Source organism: Urocampus carinirostris, chromosome 13 (genome assembly GCF_059441175.1).
Source record: "Urocampus carinirostris isolate Australia breed hairy pipefish chromosome 13, RoL_Ucar_1.0, whole genome shotgun sequence".
Classification (NCBI taxonomy): domain Eukaryota; kingdom Metazoa; phylum Chordata; class Actinopteri; order Syngnathiformes; family Syngnathidae; genus Urocampus; species Urocampus carinirostris.
Window position 1 is genome coordinate 8,970,397 of NC_142361.1, and position 22,243 is coordinate 8,992,639.

Consider the following 22,243-nt stretch of genomic DNA (forward strand, 5'->3'; position numbering starts at 1 on the left):
TGGCAAGGAAAGGCCAGGGCCTTGGTCCAACTTTCTTTCCTGTTAGGACATTGCAAAATGAGATTCTGACATAACGTTGAATACCCTACACGAATATGACAGTGGGACAATGTGGTTGATTGGATGGGTCAGTGGGGCCTGTTGTTTTGAAGGGTTATGTCACAGGTGATCAGGCTTCTCTCGAGAGGGGCCCACCTAAATCGTATTATCCTGTATATGCACCCTGACAGTGGTGCTGGAGAGTGAGTGTATGGGGGGCGTTGATTGGTACAACATGACCCTATTTACATTGTAAACTTTTCACAAGGGCATGAGTACCACATGACAATGATAACATGTAATTTTCTTACCAAAGACAAAGTTACTACCCGAAAATTAACAATATTGATCTTTTTAATGTACCTATCTCCTCCCAACTCCCTTTTGTCTTAGATTCTTTCTGGCATTGTGGCGGCGTGCTGCATTTGTCTTCTTGTAATCGACAATTGTATTATAATTACTCACAACAGCTGACGACTGCCATTACTAAATTGACGTGAAATAATGTCGGCCTCCCTAGTCGCGTATATAATGACCACTGGAGGAAGGTATTAAAGCTAATCATCATTGTGTCGAGCTAGGGGGATTGGATTAAGCGCACTTCCTGACATGGTAAAAAAAATGAAAGGACTTCTTAGGGAGGACTGTGTGGATTACCCTGGAGCTTTGAGATATACATTTTCATTTGAGGGAGACATTTTTTTTCCTGAACCCTATTCTCACCTGCAGGAAAAAAAACCCTGTTAAAATCAAACATCCTAAACATTTTCCCCTTTATCAATATGTTAAGATTAATGGTTATCCATTGTTACCGAGGATGTCAGAGCAATACTCTGTTGAAGTATATATGATACAATATAATCTAGATATGCAAAACCGTAATTTTGAAGCGCTGCAAGGCACACTAAATGGAAAGCTCTATTGGTGGCGCTTTGCCAAGTGGTCTATAAATTACATGATTGTTTCGTTTCCCAGGACGTTGATGTTTCTCGTTTGAAGTCAGAGAATGCATGTAAAATTTGTTCTCTTCTTGCCTTAACATGTTTAACGTTTGGAATACTTAATACCTAGATCAACACAAACAGGAGGTGGGCAAACACAAGAAACAAATAATGTAGGCATATCAAATATTTATCATAATTAAAAATAACATATGTCATTTTGGGCTTTTTTTTCGTAAACAAAACGTTCATGCAAAAAATGTCTTTTTGAATAGCAGCGCCAAATAAACATTTACATTTCATATTTATTTTTTATTTAGAACTAGACGGTTAAATTAAGTTGATTTTAAAACACTCAGAGTTTAGGCAAATTAATGATATTTATCCCTTTTTTTAATCACTGTGACAATATGGATTGAAAATAACATCCTGCAACTGGCTGCCAACCAGTTCAGGGTGTCCCCTGCCCACTGCCTAACGTTGGCTTGAACTTATTACCCTTGGTTTACAAGACCATTGCTCTGACCGCTAAGCTACAACACCCGAGACAGTCTTATGTCACACTTTTGAAAACCAAAACTTCCACCTCATTAACTACCTAAGCTCAAGCCCCAAAGACCGAAGGAATACTTCAAGATTGTCATTGAAAAGAGCCAGGTTTAAACCTTTCACTTCATGTTACGACCAAAAATTTGCCCAAGAACCCAAAGTAACAGTTCAAGATTGTCATTTCAAAGAGCCAGGTTTAAGACTTAAAATAGAATGAACTAAACGTAGACAGTATTTTAATTTTCCGATAATAGTTCATGACAACAAGTTGCATCAAATCTCATCAATCATTTGACATCAGTTGTAAATTCTGATTATCTATCATTGACTTAAAATTGACAGAGGCCCTGATGAGAATTGAACTCATGACCCCTGGTTTACAAGACCAGTGCTCTGACCACTGAGCTACAAGGCCATATGGAAACTTGTAGCAGACCCTTCAAAACTAAAACTTTAACCGTATTAACTACCTAAAATCAATTCCCAAAGACCAAATAAATTGTCATTGAAAAGAGCCAGTGCCTTTCACATCATTTCACGACCAAAGATATGCCCAGCAATCCAACAAAGTAATAGTTCAAGATTGTCATTCAAAACAGACAGGTTTAAGACTTAAACTAGAATGAGCTAGATGTACACAGTTTTTTGATTTTCTGTTAAACGTTGGTGACAACAGGTTGCATCAAATCACCAAAACAATTTATTGTCAATTAGACATTATATCATCTATTTATAATCTATTTAGGATTTGATGATAATCAAACACACAGTTTAAAGTGAGATAGACCAGTGCTCTAACCACTGAGCTACAAAGCCTACATAATTAATTATAAAACTTTTGAATATGAAAAATTTAACCTCAATAACTACCTAAGATCAGGCCCCAAAGACCAAAGTAATAGTTTAAGATTGTCATTCAAAAAAGCCAGTTTTAAGCCTTTCACCTCATTTAACTACCAAAGATTTGCGCAAGAATACAAAGTAACAGTTCAAGATTGTCATTCAAAAGAGAAAGGTTTAAGACTTGAACTAGAATTAGTTAATTGTACATAGCTTTTTAATATTCCATGATCAGTTGCTGACAACAAGTTGCACCGAAGCACTTAAACAAATTACTTTCAATTCGACATTCTGAATTTCTATCATTTATTTAAAACTTAGGCATTAGTGAGAACTGAACTCATGAGCCCTGGTTTACAAGACCAGTGCTCTGACCACTGAGCTACAAGGCCATATGGGATCTTGTAGCAGACCCTTCAAAACTAAAACTTTAACCGTATTAACTACCTAAGATCAATTCCCAAAGACCAAATAAATTGTCATTGAAAAGAGCCAGTGCCTTTCACATCATTTCACGACCAAAGATATGCCCAGCAATCCAACAAAGTAATAGTTCAAGATTGTCATTCAAAACAGACAGGTTTAAGACTTAAACTAGAATGAGCTAGATGTACACAGTTTTTTGATTTTCTGTTAAACGTTGGTGACAACAGGTTGCATCAAATCACCAAAACAATTTATTGTCAATTAGACATTATATCATCTATTTATAATCTATTTAGGATTTGATTTTGAACACACAGTTTAAAGTGAGATAGACCAGTGCTCTAACCACTGAGCTACAAAGCCTATATAATTAATTATAAAACTTTTGAATATGAAAAATTTAACCTCAATAACTACCTAAGATCAGGCCCCAAAGACCAAAGTAATAGTTTAAGATTGTCATTCAAAAGAGCCAGTTTTAAGCCTTTCACCTCATTTAACTACCAAAGATTTGCGCAAGAATACAAAGTAAGAGTTCAAGATTGTCATTCAAAAGAGAAAGGTTTAAGACTTGAACTAGAATTAGTTAATGGTACATAGTTTTTTAATATTCCATGATCAGTTGCTGACAACAAGTTGCACCGAAGCACTTAAACAAATTACTTTCAATTCGACATTCTGAATTTCTATCATTCATTTAAAACTTAGGCATTAGTGAGAACTGAACTCATGAGCCCTGGTTTACAAGACCAGTGCTCTAACCACTGAGCTACAAGGACTGGTGTCAATATGAAAGAAATAGATCAAGATTGTCATTGAAAGCAGCCAGGTTTAAGCTTTTAACTACCAAAAATTTCCCCAAGAATCCAAAGTAACAGTTCAAGATTGTTATTCAAAACAGACAGGTTTAAGACTTAAAATAGAATGAGCTAGTCGTACACAGTTTTTTTAATTTTTCTGTTAAAAGTTGGTTACAACAGGTTGCATCAAATCACCAAAACAATCTATTGTCAATTAGGAATTCTGAATTTACCCCCAAAAAATCAAAAGTAACAGTTCAAGATTGTCATTTAAAACAGCCAGGTTTAAGACTTGAACTACAATGAGCTCATTTTACACAGTGTTTTGAAATTCTGTTGACAATCTAATGTCCATTAGAGATTCTGATTTCTAATCATTCACTTTAAATCAATTGAGGTCTTAATAAGAAATTAGGTCATACTTCTAATTTGCAATTTTGAACATGGATGAAACAAGGCCTTGATCATAATTCAACTCATGATCGGTGTTATATACGACCAGCGTCTAACCACTGAGCAACAAGGCCAGAAAAGAGCAGCTATACCTACACTTATTAGCAGTGCTTTGAGAAAATAAGTTGGGGCGATGTATTGACCCTCAGACAATAGTATTAATCTGATACTAAGTGTTTCCTTAGTATTGTTAGAAATTAAATATCATAATGTACCGTTTACCAAATTGTTCGAATTAGCCATTAACCAAACATAGCCTTCATTCACCTAAAATGCATGCTCGTTTCTTTTTGTGAAAAGACGGACAAGAGACCGGCATTTCCACACGGGGGCAGATTTAATTTCTTAAATAATAAACTAAGTGAATTCCATCAAATTAGCCGAATTATTGTCGGTCGAGTCTTCGTCGAGCCTTTTCTCTCGATCGTCCCTCGCGATCTTCTTCCTTTCTCGATCTTCTCGATCGTCTCCAGTTCTTCCTCTTGCCACGCTCTCCCAAGCTGGCGTGTCGGCTCCTCCCATGTCTGGACCTCGAGCGATTATCAAATCAGTGCCTGGCCTCCTGCGTCTGGCCTTCTCCGTCAGAGTCTTGTTATCAACAGAACTAAACAAAACATTCGCATTCGGAACGGCATTACCTGTCATTGAACTTAAGCCTTCTCTGTGAAAGTCTTCATTGCATTCAATAATGTAACTTGTATAAAATCCTTTAGAGTAAAATGTATAAAATCCTTCAGTATTGATAATGTAGTTGATTGGTTGAGTCCGCCCACCCCTATTTATTTGTAAGGTTGAATGGTTTAAAGCGGTAGCTTGTGATTAACTTTTACTTTTTTGTTTTGGTTTATATGTTTAGTCCATCCTAGTAATTGGTTAATCTACATAGCTTACAAAATAATGATTTGTTGCACCTGTAGTACATTTGCATTTGTAAGTATTTGTAAAGCATATAGTCTGTAATTGTCTGCCCCTGTGTGCCCTGCGACTGGCTGGCAACCAGTTAAGGGTGTCCCCTGCCCACTGCCCGAGGATAGCTGGGATGCGCTCCAGAACCCCCACGACCCTACTGAGGATAAGCGGTGCAGATAATGGATGGATGGATAGTCTGTGAAGGACATGCATGTAATTGTGCTCTTTAAATGAGTGTGTACCAAATGTTCATGGACTGCTTTGCAAGAGAAGCAGACTTTTACTACCTTTGTCAGTACGTGAAAACATCTGTCTGTTCTCGTAATGAATCTTAGTGACATCAATTCTAAAATGACAGAAAAGAAAAGAATGAACTATACATGCTGGCGGTGTTTGCGACCGGAGGCATGAGCCTAATCCTTTCCCAGCGCCGGATAAAGTTATTCCGAAGAAGCATATCAGCGGGTGGAGCTTAAGGCTCATTCTACTTAAACGAGAAGAGTTTCTTTGTTGGCTTTTCAAAAGAACCAAAATCTGATCCAGGGGGATAGGAAAAGATGAGACATGAGTGGAATAATCTTCATGCAGAACAACGGATGCTGTTTTTCTTTTTCAAAAGCTTTTAAATTCATACTTAAGTTCAAGTCTCTGTAACATGAATGCACTAAATCTTCTGCACCTCATGTGTGGCCCATGCTCAAGGTTTCTTAATTTTCCGCCTACTGTTTTTTTGTTGAGTTTTTCCTTGCCCTCATATAAGTTTCGGACCAGGGTATGTTGTATCTACCATATTGTGGCCTGTGATTAAAGGCTATACGGATAAATGTGACTCAACTTGCACCAAAAATCAAGAAAAAAATAAAAACGTTGAGATCACTTAAACGTGAGGCTAGCATTGTGCAGCTTGATTCCACCTGAACGTGTGAGTGTGTGAGTTTGTGCACGATGCTCCTGCTAAAGCCCTGAGCACACCTGCACTCTAAAGGGAAAAAAAACCTCAGTGACTGAAAACAATTTTGACGTCCTTATAGTGGAGAAATTACTCGATGTTTTTTCCAACATTTTTCTTTTTTTTTCCAAACATTGTTCATAGAATTCAAAACAGGAGCAAAAAGGGGATTTGACGGTTCTTCATTCAATATTGACTACGCACTCACGATATTTCAACTTTTTTACCCACAAATCAAGTCCTCCATTTGTACATCCAAATTGAAAAGCTGAGGAAGTTAGCTATCATAAACGCTTCACTTCTCTTTCTGTATCTTCGCCCTCAATGTGAGGTTGTTGAAGTTTATTTAATCTTTGAGAAATGATGACAAGCAAATGCGATTTGGATTGTTACTGTGACATCCGACAATGACAAAAACACAGAAAGAGGACGTTTCAGGTCTGTGTCGTAATCTGTCATTATTCTCCACGGTATGGTTGTCATCTTTATATACAGGGCTCACATTTTTGCGACATAGCCCTCACTTGTTTTTTTTATTTCGACCCAGTAGGAAACAACATGTGCTCGTCTTTGTAATTGCCATCTTGAATGGTCACATGACCCAAAGACGTGTGACGTACAATATTTGGAAGAGATCTGAAAACCACACAGGGGCGTAGGGCGACGGCAAAAGTCGTCAACGACATATTTCCGAAGCGGTTGGCGCTAGGTGTGCCTCAGGCTTAATTTTTCATTTTGGACAAGGAAATGAGATGGAGAATGTAGTCTAAATGGCTTAGAGATAAAACTGTGCTTAGAGTGAGTTCAATCGATAATGTCTCAAGTTTGACTTGAGATCATGAGTTTCAGACTCATGCAAAGTCATTTTACCAGTAATCAATTTGATTCAGTCCAGTATATAAAGGGCACAGTTTTCACTACAGTTTACAGTCAAGATGCCTTTATATTAAATCCTTTATATTAAAACTTGTTAAATAAAGGTTTTCCTTTGATGAAAAACCACAGTACTCCTTAGAATGCCAGCCAAGTACACAGATATATTTGATTGGGTGAGCGGTAGGAGTCAACAGATTTGATTGGGTGGGCGGATCTCTCCGCACACATCAGGCTTTCTTCTCTCTTGCACGATCCCACTGCATTGAAGGGAAATTCCGTACAGCCGGAAACTTTTTGCTTGCAGTATTTTGTGACAATTTTTTATAGAAAAACGGCCTAGACCTTGTTCTGAAACCATTATTCACGATAACAATGAAGGTCAGAATAAGCCTCAATGATTTTCAATAACTGTGGGAGGGAGACAAGTTTAAAGTGGTATATTTTTGATATGTGACACAGGGTCTGACATTACTATTTTTCATGATTTTAATCAATCAATCTAATATCATACAGTGAAATAAAATGCGCAGAAAAAATTGCTTTTGTCTGGAGAGCAGGTTTAGTGTTTTAGTAGAGTTTTGTCTTAAAATATGAAGTGTGGCTCTCTCTCAATAAAACTTTGGAACTTTGGGTCAAGAAGATTCCTGCTGTATTTGAACAAACACATACGGCTTACCTGATAATAGTGCACAGACTTTTTTATACAATCCGCGCACCCACACATAACCCTTTAATGTTCTCATGGTGTCCTACTTTATGTCCGCATTACAACAACAACACCAACACTCACACTCAAGCATTCAAGTGTGCACATTTTGCTTGTGCTTTACTTCAGGATCCATAACATTTTTTTTTTCAATCAGCAATAAGCGTAGGCATGGTAATAAAACACAGATAAAGCAAGCGTAAATTACTTGCCATTTTTAGCGCTGGTTAATAAGCAGCTTTCCCAGAAAGACATTCAACTCTCCCAGGCCAGAACAAGTTGGGCCAGAATCACAATCTTTCACGAGCAATCAGACAGGTCACTCTAGAACTGAAAATGTTACCCAAAAATTATTCAGCGCTTTTCCTTTTGCTGACTCAGCCCTTTTTCCAAAAAGACAGGAAAGAACCAAATTCAATGTCAACACAATATCTTGCTAACATTTGCGTGTGAGCGTCAAACAGAGTTGCCGGACACAACCGAATGTTTGATCTTACATTACACATAGTCCAGCGTTTTTTCCGAATTGCTCAGTCCACAATTGAATGGATTTGGGAGTACAGTCCATAAACATGCCCGATTAAAGTCGCCGTCGACGATAAAGCTCCGTTGGGGTAGTGCAAGCTGCTGTTTAGCAGCGGGCAGTAGATTTAGCGCTATGCTAACGTTAGCATCCGGTGAAACTGTTAGCGGTGGAAAGTATACAGCAAACACAAAGACCACAGTTAACTCTCCCGGTACATAGCTAGAAATTCCATATCGAGTGAGCAGTGTGTGTCAATGGTTCCGCTATTATTGTAGCGTGTAGTCTCCAACCCCTGTTTTTACCGGGGTCTTCGTCTCGTTCGAGCCGGTGATGTAATGCGGCGTCAGGAAAGCCAAGACTCCGTGATGGCAAAAAAAAAAAAAAAAAAAGTCCTCCAATTCCGGACGTTGTTGGTGGCGATCCGCAGCTCAATTCACTCATTGTGGACGGATGGATCTGGCGTTGGTTGAACATGCTTGGGAGCGCTGGTCTGTGTGGTCGCCTTCTTAGCTTAGCTCAGCCTTTGCTCCGTCGTTGTCATTGTCGGCAGGCGGCAAATCTTCCAGGGAGATCCGGTGGTCTCTGTATATCCCTCGGGATGTAGTGGATATTATTGTAAATGCGAAAGGAGTCGAAGGGAAAATAAGAGGGATCAGGGGACACTGAAAAACAAAAGACGAACTGGAGCCCGAGCCGCAGCGTCTACCCAACGCGCCGCCATCTTGACTAATGCAGGTGATGCTCTAATGGCGCACAGCATTTTAGCTTTAACATGTATTTAATCGTACGATGTTAACAGATTTGTCACGAAGCGGAGCGGGAAACAGGAAGTAAGGACCCATTTGCGTAGACGTACTCGATTTTTTGGGGAAAGAGGAGGAGGGCGCACAATCGATCCGGGAATCAATGGTCGCAGGAGTGGATTAGAAATCCACCCAAAAGAAAAGAATGTCCCAAAACAAACGGATCAGACCAAAAACAAAACAGGATAAAACACTGGCAAATTTACAGACTAGGCATTTCTCAGAGTCAAACAACTTGCAGAAATCTCACAGAAGGTTCACAAAGTTTAACAAAGTCAACAAACGCTCAGGCAAAGCACAGCTCAAGGGAACGCGTTTAAGTACTCCAAGAAGCAATCAGTCAATGCATCTCAGCCGGTCTCCATGGGCGGGGCCAATTGGGCGCTGTGGCAACCGTGCCAGAATCCGGCGCCACCCGGCTGGCACCAACTGGGCGCCGTGGCAACCGCGCCAGACGTGACAAGATTTATTAAAGCATATTGTCAAATAGTTGTTCATATTTTGCTCGTCATATTTTGGCATCATGAAACTAAGGTGACACTTAACGCTCAAATTGTATACTTGTGACTATGTTTTTCCCAGAATCTACAGAATGCATTTTCCGTCAATATTTTTCAATGTCCAAAAAGTCCGAAAGTTTGACCCATCGTCTCCCACCCCACAGAGCAAATTAAACCCTGTCAATGTGACCCCTCCGATCCGGGCAGTGGACATGGACCGAAACATACAGCCGCCATCTGACCGGCCCGGCGTTTTTTACTTCATCCTGGTTGGTAAGTCGATCACGTTCCCTCCGCCATTGATTTTGACTCTAAATTTAATCTTTTCACCTCCGCTGCGACGACACGCTTAGACTCTTGAATGATCACTCTTGCTGCTCGCTGTCGTGCAGTAAAGCCTTTTTAATTTATTTATTTTTCTTCACCCCAGGCCACCCGGTCACGTATCTTCAATACTTCTCCCTGAACAAAACTACGGCGGAACTTCGCGTCCTGCAGCCCATCAGCAGGGACTTGTATCAAAGATTCACGCTTGTTATTAAGGTAAGGGAGACATTTGAATGTGTTATTAATGTTGGAGTCCATCAAACACAAATATGAGTCTCGCTAGCATTTCAGCAGCTGTTAGGGACACAGACTGTTTTGCCTTTGATCAAAAAAGGAACCAAGCGTTTGTCAGTAACGGCTACGTCGGTCATGTCTGAGGGCCATTTGCAGCCTTCCTCGTGTGATTTTGTGGTCCATGTATGCAACTTAAATGTTATTGTAATACATTTACGACTGGAACCATTTGAAGTCCTCATCCTACTTGCCAGTCCTGGCTAACATTATTGCGTTTAGGGTTAAACTTTTTTGAGGCGCAGCTGTAGTTTGTAATCTGAGATTAGGGTCTGAGTGAGCCTATGTCCATCAGCGATTTGATCTTTGAAGTTTATCTGATTGATGGTAGTTGACTTTGGGTTGGCTAGTCCTCCTGTTCCACACAGATAACCACGATTGCTGCAAGCTGTCTCACTCGATCTAAATTTGTTAGGAGATGTGACGATTCATTGGGGAGAAAAATTACCATCACTCGTATGAATCCTGATTCGAACCGATGGAGCCCAAACGATCGTCATCATGTGGACACCTCTGAATGATGTGTTTACTCTGCAGGATGTAACAAGAGAAAAATGAGCTAAACTGGGAAGCGGGAACTCCGGAGCTGTGTGTGGGGGGAAAACTCCACGTTTTGATCGACAGATGAGGGGCTTGGGAGTACAATTGAGAATGGAAGTCGGGTGAAAACGTTACTTTGGTGTCTTGAGAACACTCTGCATCTAACTTGCGCTGTATTTCTGAGGAGGGAACACGGGGAGGAAAACAAAACGATCTACTGTGACATTTTAAGCGATGGTGGGATTTGAGAAAATACAGTGCCAAGTGAAAGTATTGAACTTGTTGTCATTTTGCCACATCTCAGGATTAATAAATTAAAGCTAAATAACTTCAAATATTTTCTAATAATTTACAATGTGAGACAATCATGAAGTGGGAACAACTTCCCTCTACATTTTACATTACAAACCCTAGCTAAGAGTATGGAATCACCAGTCTTGGGCAAGTCCTCAATCAGACATTTTATTCTGTAGAAAAAACTCAGATCACAAACATGAAACAATCGTAAGGTCATTCCAAAGTGCAACATATCTGCATTCAGAATCACTCAGAGTAATCAAGAAAAAACACTGAAATTGTCAGCAAATGTTACTTTTATAGAGCAAGTGCAGGGATATAAACATGGAATCATCCTATTCTGAGGAAAGAAATATGGAATAAGTGCATTTTGAGTAGAAAAAAAGGACACACCCAGTCAATTTTGTTTCTTTAATTGGGCACTGGACTAAGATTAAGTCTGCTCCTTAGTCTGCAGTTGAAAACAGTGCAGTTATCATACTTTGGAGAGCTCCTGGACTAAGTGGATTAGCAAGAATCATGGCTCAAACAAGAGAGCTCACGCTTCAGACCAAAGGCAGGACTGTTAAACTTCTTGAAGAAGGTAACTTGTATGGTTGGAAAGGATGTGGTCTGTTCACAGTCATCTGTGTCGAAGATTTCGAGTACAAACAGCATGGGAAGGTTGTTAAAGTCAAGCGTACTGGTAGGCCAAGGAAGATATGAGGGGGTCTCAAGACAAACAACTATACAATCTATATTTCTGGAAAACAGAAATTGCATAACAGGACAAATGGAGAGGAAATGGGAGGAAGTTGGAGTCAATGTATGTGACAAAACTATGCAAAAGTGCCTAAAGGAAATGGGATTTTCATAAAGGAAATCTTAAAAGGAAACAATTCTTGACACTTAAACACAAAAGAACAAGATTGCAATGGGCTAAGAAGAGCCAATCATGGACAGTGAATGACTTGATGAAGGTTATCTTCAGTGATGAGTCACAAATTTGCATTGGACAAGGTAATGATGCTGGAACTTTTGTTTGGTGCCGTTCAGGTGAGATTTACAAAGAGGACTGCTTAAAGGAACATGAAAATTCCCACAGTCCTTAATGATATGGAGCTGAATGTTAGGCAAAGGTACTGGGGAGATGGCTGTAGTCAAATCTGCAATAAATGCAAGAGATGGCATTGACATTTTGGACAGCTTTCTTATTCCTTCAATTGAAAAAAATGTTTGGGGATGATTAACATATTTTCCAAAATGACCATGCATCATGCCTCAGAGCAAAAACCGCAAAAGCATTCCTTGAAGAACGACGCATCCAGTCAATGCCATGGCCTACAAATATCCCCAATCTCAATCCAATTGAAAACCTGTGGTGGAAATTGAATAAAACTGTCCACAGGAAGGCTCCCACCTACAAAGATGATCTGGCAACCTCAATTAAAGAGAGTTGGCACCAGATTGATGAAAAATACTGTTTGTCACTCATCAAGGCCATCCCTTAGAGCACATATGTCAGAGTCAAGGCCCGCGGGCCACATTAGGCCCGCGAGAGGGTTTTACCTGGCCCGCGTGACGATATCAATATATTATTAGATCAGGCCCGCAGGCCGCTGCAAGCCAGCAGCCCGCAGTACGCATGAATACTACATTTCCCACAATGCAACGGGGACGCGCCGAGCGGGAGCAAAGCGGGAGGCGGTTTGATTTATTCAGCAGTCGATCAGCAGCAGTCATTAGCATAACAGCAAAAATTAGCCCACATATACCCATCAACAATGGCTAAACGGAAGGTGGACACTGAAAACCGGGGCTTTCAAACAAGGTGGGAGTTGGAGTACATGTTCACGGAGGTAGCTGGAAAAGTATCAGCGTCAGCCTCAAACAAGTAATGTAGAGTTGTAGTAATACAGTACTGTATATAAATGTATGTAAATACAGTAATAATACAGTAATGTTTCCTGTGCAATTACACATTTGAAGTTTTTACTCCGTTCAAGTTTAAAAGTTAAATATGCACATAAAGAAGGTCTTGTTTTTTGTTGTTCCCCTCGGGAATTTTAAAGCTTTATTGTCTATGTTGACTATGTTGTTTTTGTTTGCCGACTCTGTCCTGGGAGTGTTTCTTGTTTTTCGGCTTTTCATGGAAAATAGATCTTGATGTGGACAACAGTCTTTTGATAAAATTGTCTCCTATTTAGCAGAGAAAATGACCTTTTATTGTTATTATTTGTTAATCAGTAATTCCTTTTTTTCACACTAACCCAGAGAAAGCCCAGAAAGGAAAGTCAATGTACATTTGAGCAGGACAGATGAGGTCCAGTGTGTTGATTGCTATTGGTTTTAAGTAACAAGAGATTTTTGCACTTTATTTTATTGTATATCGAGGCAATATTTCTTTTTAATAATTTCAGATGATTGAATGATAGAAAATGGTTATGAGTTGTTGTTATGAGATATGTTATGAGTTTTTTATATTAAGGACATTTGTATTTTGTGCCTGCTGAAATTAAAAATGACTGACAGAGTCATAAGAAAATATTGCTTTATTTATACAATCATATTGTAATATATTTGTTGTGTTTTCAGTAGGTTAAATCTTGGTTTCAGTAAAGATTGGACAGTCCGGCCCTCGGCTTGTAGCCAAATGTTTTATTTGGCCCTCCGTCCATTTGACTTTGACACCCCTGCCTTAGAGACTGCAAGCTGTCATAAAAGCCAAAAGTAGTGCAACTAAATACTCGTACTATGTTTTCATTATTATTTCCCTGTCTGTTTCTGATGATTCCATATTGTTTTCCTCAGAATGGAGTGATTCCATATTTAATTCTATAATGGTAACATTTACTGACCATTGCAATGTTTTTTTCTCAATTTATTTGAGTGTTTCTGAATTCCAATAGGTTACTTTGGAATGACCTTACGATTCTTTCATGTTTTTACAAAATAAAATGTCTGAGTAGGGGATTGCCCAAGACTGGTAATTCCATACTTTTTGCTAAGGGTTGCAATTCACAAGGAAAAAAAGTAGGTGTTACCAAAATGTTGCCCCACCTTGTTCTCTTAGCTCAGAAAGATACAATATCGACCTCAATGACTACAATGGCAGAGTTAACTTGTGTGTTATTAATCTCATTTTAAATGCACTTGACTAGACAGCGTTATGAAGACCAAAGAACACACCAAGCAGGTCTGAGTTAAAGTTGTGAAAAAGTTTAAAACTCATGCTCACATTGGATGAATTGCAGGCATACACAGCTAAGTTTGGACAATCTGTACATAAGACAACAATTAGTTGTACTCTGCATAAATCTGTTCTTTATGGAAGAGTGGCAAGAAGAAAGCCTTTACTGAAAGAATACCATGAAAAAACACAGATAACATGTCGAGTAAGGTGATATGGTAAGATGATCTTGTCGGAAATTTTGTTGGAGTATGCAAGAGACCTGGGAATGGGGCTCAGGTTCACCTTCGAACAGGACAACAGCCCTAAACGTAAATAAATATCTACAATGTAATGGTTTAAAACTAACAATATATGTGTGTTCGAATGGCCAAGTCAAAATCCAGACCTAATTTCTATAGAGCATTTGAGGAGAGATCTAAAAAATGCTGTGCACAAATAACCTTAAGGAACTTGAGCGGTTATGTAAGGAAAAAATGGGCAAATATTCATGTTTTAGAATGCGAAACCTACAGAGACATCCCCAAATTATTTGTGGCTGTGATCGGGACAAAAGGAGGTTGTACAAAGTATTAACTCAAACACAATATTTTTGCAATGTCTACTTTTGATTTTTCTTTTTTTTTTAAAGCACAATATAAAATGTTAAATAAATTTGTTTTAATCTCACATGTTGGTTATTCTTAGAAAATATTTATAGTTTTTGCATCTATAAGTTCGAAGCCTGAAATATGGCAATATATCAAAAGGTTCTTGGGGGGCCAACACTTGCATGGAGGAGGTGAAGGCGTAGAATCTTTTTCCCGGTACTAACAGAGCGGAGGTCATTTAGCGCTGCTAAAAAGAAGATTCTCCTGAGAATCCCGACCTGTCTTTTACCAGGCTCAAAGTGCTATAATGTTGAGATGGTGCACACACTTTATCTGCCAATGACAGCCATTTTCCCCTGGGTGATTTTTTTTCTCTCTTTTAGGTAGTGGATTGGATCTTTGGGTTTGGATATGTGGGTGTAGGGAAATTGGCCTGTGTGACATTGCAGTGGCATTGAATGCAGGTTGGAATATAATCTGGAGACTCGAGGGAAGACAATTCAGACAACTATAGAATCGCCACACGTATTTCTCAATAATTGGCTCAAATGACCAGATTCTGCTTGGCATAATTGAGCCAGTGCATAGTAGTGATGGGAATACCGGTCATTTGAGAGAACTGGCTCTTTCGGCTTCAAGACGGTTCTTCAGTTCTGTTGTTGTTGCATACCACCAGTAGTCCTCAACCACCGGGCCGCAGACCGGTACCAAGCTTTGGCTTGTTTGGTACTGGGCCGTACTGAAAAAAAAGTTGCTTTACTTTTTGTCCATACCATCTGCATTTGTGTAAATACACACCTTTTAATTTACTACCCCAAAACCTCTTAAAGCTTGTATGTGCGTTATTTACGAGGTTTTACAGTAGAATATCACCATATTCGATGATTGATTGGTGGACTAATACCGCTGGCCAGTTTTACTCAGCATTGGATGCAACCGGAATCAAACTCGGTTCACGGTGGTGAGATTGTCGAAGCTTAACCACCAGACCACTAAGATTGTTGATGACATATGAAAATATTTCAATATCACGCTATGCCACGTTGTACAACGTTATAATAAAGCCTCATGAGCTAAAACAAGTCTATTGAATATATAGTGGATTTATTATTATTATCATCGTCGTCGTCGTCGTCGTCGTCGTCGTCGTCGGTGGTGGTGGTGGTGGTGTATTATTATTATTACTATTATTATTATTATTATTACTGGGCCAGGAGACTATTGTCAAAAATTAAACTGGTCCGTGGTACAGACCACTGCTTTAACCGATATATTTCTGATTTGTATTTAACATTATGCACAAAATGATTTAATAATACAAGTTTTTAATTCCATTTTACTATTAAATCTTAATCACATTTGTTTTTTTCTACACTGAACATTTAGTCCATTAAAAAATCATCAACAAACGAGTCTTTTAAAAAAATGCACATTTATATAATAGTTTGTATAGTTTTGCTTACCTTTTTAGAAGTATATATTGTTTTTTCTTAAATAAATGTCTTTTTTTACTACTTGTAGGTGGAAATAATACACAATTCAATGATAAAATTCAAAACAATTTTAACTTTTTATTTACTCGACAAATTTTAAATCAACAACACAGAATGGTAAAAATACACATAAAGACACATTACAGTGTGCAGAATCCATCTCGGGCCAAGACTTGAAATAATGTCGAGTCTCTCAGCTGTACTTTTTGTTTGAAGCCATAATGTTTCCCTGGTGTGGAGAGCATGGTGGGCGCTTATAGAATAGAACAAAACGGCAGCGCTTTGATTTGTTTTATCCGGTAGGGCTTCACTGCAGTTACATTTTGGGAACATTTACGGTGATCTATGCTGATGGAGAGAAAGAGGGTGAATAATGGTTACATTATTATCTCGATGTGTGGTACTTATAAATTAGTAAAAGCTCTCTGAGTTCAAGAATACAGTAAACCCTTGTTTATCACGAGGGTTACGTTCCAAAAAGAACCCGCGGTTAGCGAATTCTATGAAGTAGAACTGTTCATTTTTTAAGTCAAGTGAAGTCAAAAATGTTTGTATAGCCCTTATTTACAAGATGTCTCAAAAGACTGCACAGGATTACAACTACACCTTCGCCTGATCTTATACCAACATGCGGGCAAGGAACAACTCAAAACCTCAGCGTGAGGGAAAAGAAAAACCTTGAGAAGGGACCTCACAAGTGGTAATCCCCCTTTCAGGATGACCAGGGTGCAATAGATTTAGCATTGGGTAATAGTACACAAACATAGTGAACAGGGGGGCGGCAGTCTGAAGTAGAAGTCAGAAGTTTGAACATTTGTTTGACGATTTTTACACCACACGTTCGGGCTGCACAATTAAATAAAAATCACGATGTGACGTAGGGCGGTGGTGAAACCCCAAAGCACTGCTTTTATTTCAAGGTATTGTAGTGAGTGATGGAGTTTTGGCCAAACACAACTGTTATTGTTCGAGTTTTAAAAGCACTGACCAATCAGAGGCAAGTTTTAACAATAGCACAAGCCAATAAACGCGATACAAAGTTTGCAAGCACCACACTATGCCACACCCACCGTGTGAGCTCATTGAGTGTCATGGCTGACTCCATAAACATAGTCCCAGAGTCAACAAACGAGAAGGAAACGAAGCTTGCACCAAAGAAGGGCAGTACATCACTTGTTTGTACCTATTTTGGTTTTAACGAAGCGGACGTGGAACAGAAGAAAAACACTCGTTGGAGAATTTGCTTTCGCAAAGTCGCTAGGTCCAGAGGAAACACAAGTCATTTGTACCAGCACCTTAAAAATGATCACATATTACAATGCACGGCATGTCAAAAAGGATTACAAGTAAAAGACGAACAAGGTGTATCTACAATTGGACTGGGAGGTAAACAAACCTCCATCAAAGCAGCATTTGCGCCCTTCCCTCTCTACAAAAAAAGTCCGCTTAGGCACAAAGACATAACCAATGCTGTGACTCTAAGCTCAAAACTGCATTATCGATTGGAGGTAACACTTTGTATTTATGCAAGTTAATAAATGAAAGGTTATAATATGAGTAATGTATGGTTGTAGCAGTCGTGTTAATAAGTTAGCAGGAATGATGCGTTTGAATTATTACTTGAATAAATTTCTTGCACAGATAAACATGCTGCAGTAGCACATGCTAAATGTTATTATATTACCGTACACTAATCGCAGACATGTCATATTTACAGCCCTAAAAGTATGTGGATTTTTTTTTATGTGCAATATTTACCTTTTTATAGTGTTAACAATTTATTTTTGTTGTTGTTTACTTTGTTTGGAGTGGGTTAGTTTAAGTCCGTACATTTGATCTTTTATACTGTGCAAATGTTTTTTTAGGAGTTCATTATTTACTTTTTTTCAAATGTTATTTATACTAGACGTTGGCTTTGTTTGGTCGTGAAGACATGTCAAAATAAATATTTGGAATGTTATATTGTGATGTTTTATTTAGAAAATCCTCCAGACCACTATTTAAATGAGCTTGAATTCACTGGGGAGCCAAGGGGGCGCCAGCCTCCAAAAGTTTGGGAATCATTGGTGTATATCAAATTCCATTTTTACTTGTCTATTATGATGACAAAATATGTCATGTTACATAAATGCACAAGGAATAGCACTTAAGGTTCTTATCTCAATATTTTATCGATTGGCGACTCAACTTTGAGTTGAGGGATAAGAGCTCCATAGTCAGGCTTGTCTCACATATGACAAGATGCAACAAAATACAACAAATCAGTCAGAACGTAATTCTGAAGTTTCTTGTAACCCTTTTTTGACTCGTCAAGGGCAATCCGACGCACTTCCATTGATTGTGAGCAGTGTGCATGACTGATTCACTTGTTTACTTTGATCACTTGGGTTATTGCCCTACGCATGGAGACCTCTTTGCCTTTTGCAGTCCAAGTCTCTAATTACTTGGCCTCTCACATAAACGATGGTGTCTGTGCTAATTATGGAGGCTCCATTCCTCAATGAAACATTGATTAAATTAGCTCTCCTTATTGTGCACTTTTCTTGCATTTGCTTGTTTTTTTTTTTACTGGTTTATTCCTTTCATTTTCTGTACTTCGGACTGATTTAATGACAACATTTTCATGGCCCAGCCCAATGATAATGATAATAATAGTAATACTAATAGTAAAAATACTACTACTAGTATCCATCTAGCCATTATATGCACCGCTTATCCTCAGTAGGTTCGCGGGGGTGCTGGAGCCCATCTCAGTCATGTTTGGGCAGTGGGCAGGGGACACCCTGAACTGATTGCCAGCCAGTCACAGGGCACACAGAGACAGATATTTCACTCGCTCATTCATTTGGACCGGCCAATTAACCTGACATGCATGTTTCTAGGAATGTGGGAGGAAACCGGGGTGCCCGGAGAAAACCCATGAAGGTACGGGGGCAACAGCTGCTAATCTGTACATCTGTTTGTTTTTTTTGTTTTTTTGTCCTTGCACTACTGGCAGTTCTCTATTCCTGGACACTCCTTTGCACATCTGTTCTCCTCTGCACTATCAAACTCCAGTGTTATTGTCATTGTATAGTAACTTGTTTACCTGACTGCCCATTTTGCATATCTGGTTAGCTGCTCCTCTTGCACTCTTTGCACTACTGTATAATACTATACATAGCTATAATTATTTAGTATATTATTAGTACTTCAATACTCCAACTCAATACAATATTTCATTTATATCTGTACATTCAAGGAAACTGTGCGGGTCAGATGTATCGGCATTTCGTTCTGTATACACGTGTACAAGAATGACAATAAAGTATATCTGAATCTGAATCTGAACATGCAAACTCCACACGGGGAGGCTGCGGTAGCTGGACTTCAACCTCCACACCATGAGGCTACGCGCAAACCACACAGTCGCCGTGCCGCCTACTACTACTACTACTACTACTACTACTACTACTACTACTACTACTACTACTACTTCTAATAATAATAATAATAATAAAAATAATAATATTAATAATAATACGTGTAAATCCCAGGTGTAATCATGAGCAACATGTGGCTGCACTAACTCACTACAACGAACTATGGGTGCTATAATTTAAGAAACATATCGCATCGAGCCGTCTGGCAAGGTTTTGTGAACCGGTGGATGCTTGTGTCCCTCTTTATGCTAAATTCAACATCCAGGGTTCTGCAAGATGTTTTGACGAAGAAACAAGCAACAGTTTTTTTGAGTGCATTTATTACTGTGAAACAAAATGAGAAATAAATTGAATGTGCTGGGCTTATCAACAGGACAAAGTCCTTCCCAAACAAGCATCGACAAAATGTCTGACCATTGTTTTTTTTTTAAGAAAGGGGGGTGGTTTGACCAGAATAAAACTGAAGTGAACGAAGTCAAGAAGACCAAACTTAGCAGATCTTTGATATGACTAGATCTTACTGGATTTGCAAGTGGTATGATAAGATTTGGGCAGAATCAAGGCCTCCCCATCAACAGTAAATCCGAATACCACTTAGAATGAAAGCATTGGGATGTCAATCGAACACAACAAAAAGTAAATACTATATTAAAATATATGGATAAGTATAAGGTGGGGGCAGCACGGCGGCGCAGTGGTTAGCGCTTGTGCGGCACAGTTCATGTCGTGGGAACCTGCGTGGGTTCAAATCCAGCTCCAGACTTTCTGTGCGGAGTTTGTATGTTCTCCCCGTGCTTGCGTGGGTTTCCTCCGGGCACTCCGGTTTCCTCCCACATTCCAAAGACATGCATTTCAGGTGAATTGGCCGGTCCAAATTGTCCCTAGGTGTGAATGAGCGAATGAGTTGTCTGTCCCTGTGTGCCCTGCGATTGGCTGGCAACCAGTTCAGGGTGTCCCCTGCCCACTGCCCGATGATTGCTGGGATGGGCTCCAGCCCCCCGCGACCCTACTGAGGATAAGCGGTACGGCTAATGAGATGAGATGAGATGAGATAAGTATAAGGTGCATTTTATCATGAGACCAGAACAGACCAGGAAACCCCAGAGCATTCGTTACAGTTATTTATTTAGGGAAGCGATCAGGGCTTGCGGGAGACGAGATGGCTGTCAAACGTCAGCAGCGAAGCCGGAAAGAAAGCTTCGGATCGGGTGGCCAATCGGAGAGCGGAAGACAAGCAGGCCGAGTTTACCGGGGCTGGAGAGAAGATCGTAGCATGGGACGGAAGCAGGTCGGGTCGGAGGCAGGCAGAAACAGGTAAACAGAGTTCTAGATGAAACGGGCAATCAGGAGAGTCACACAGACTTACAATCGTAATACTCTGACGAAGAGATCTGGGCGCAGCGCGCTAAAGAACGAAGCGTCAGAAGGCGCCTACATGATTGCTCCAGGTGACCAGAGTTAGCAATCATGACACATTTATTACAACTAAATTAATAATTTGATGATCAAAATAGTTATGTGATGATTACATGATAAAACAAATATAGCTGGAAAGCTTATGTAATAACAATTGGATATTCAGTGAATCACTTAGTTTAAAAGCTAAAAATCAGGTTAGAAAACTCGGGGTAATAATGGACTCAGACCTAAACTTTAACAGCCACATTAAATCCATAACATCATCAGCCTTTTACCATCTCAAAAACATTGCCAGAATCAAAGGTTTACTGTCTAAACCAGACTTAGAGAAACTTATCCATGCATTTATCTCTAGCAGGTTAGACTACTGTAACGGCATTCTGACTGGACTTTCTAAACGAGCTGTAAGACAGCTGCAGAACATCCAGAGCGCTGCTGCTCAGGTCCTGTCTAGAACCAGGAAGTACGACCCTCTCAGTCCTGTGCTCAAGTCTCTGCACTGGCTTCCTGTCCCTCAGATAATACTTTAAAACAGCTCTGCTGGTGTATAAGTCTCTGCATGGTCTAGCACCAAAGTACATCTGTGACATGTTCGTCCCATATGAACCATCTCGGACCCTGAGAACCTCAGGGACAGGCCTTCTGCTGGTGCTCAGAGCCAGGACTAAACAGGGTGAAGCTGCGTTTCAGTTCCATGCAGCTAAACTCTGGAATAGTCTCCCTGATGACGTCAGACAGGCGTCTACTCTGACAATGTTTAAGTCCAGGCTAAAAACAGCTCTGTTCAACTGTGCATACAACTGAAATTGGTTCCATCTGCACTCTTCACTGTTACCTTATTTTAATTCATTGATTTTATTATGTTTTATCTGTGGTTTTAATGCATTTTAAAAAACGCATTTTACATTTTCAATGTCTTTTATTGTGTGTTTTTAACCTGACTGCCATTTCTGTAAAGCAATTTGAATTGTTTTGTGTATGAATTGTGCTATACAAATAAACTTGCCTTGCCTTGCCTTGCCTTGTCGAGTTGTCATTGTAGGGATTTTATGCATCCTCAAACTGCAACGATCGATCTTCGAACCATTGCCAAAAGTTTTTATGACCACCAGTTTGTTCAAGCGTCTTTTGAAGATATTTCTCGCATAATCATTGTAACATGACATAGTGAGCTGGAGTTAACCATTTTACGTTTTGATTGGCTATCAGGACAGGAATTGAGGTTGATTTACTCGTAACTGCAACTACCGCGCACAATTTCTAATGAGATGAACCATCTGACATTCAGTTGCGCCCGCCAGTACGATCCACTCTGACTTAAAATTAACGGACAATGTAAATGTGCCACTTGTTCAATGTATAAATGACTGAGAAAATA

At 39.5% G+C, this 22,243-nt stretch overlaps 1 protein-coding gene and 1 non-coding gene across 2 annotated transcripts in view; one reads left to right on the forward strand and one right to left on the reverse strand.

Annotated features, from left to right (window-relative positions):
- Nucleotides 1-22,243, forward strand: part of LOC148353674 (protocadherin-15-like) — a 350,912-nt gene that overhangs the window by 127,661 nt on the left and 201,008 nt on the right. Inside the window, exons 10-11 of the mRNA XM_088350828.1 lie at nt 9,482-9,590; nt 9,748-9,860. Of these exons, the coding sequence (XP_088206954.1) occupies nt 9,482-9,590; nt 9,748-9,860 (222 nt within the window). The remainder of the gene's footprint in view (nt 1-9,481; nt 9,591-9,747; nt 9,861-22,243) is intronic.
- trnat-ugu (transfer RNA threonine (anticodon UGU)) lies at nt 1,872-1,944 on the reverse strand. Its single transcript has one exon. It is a non-coding gene; the product is annotated as a tRNA-Thr (tRNA).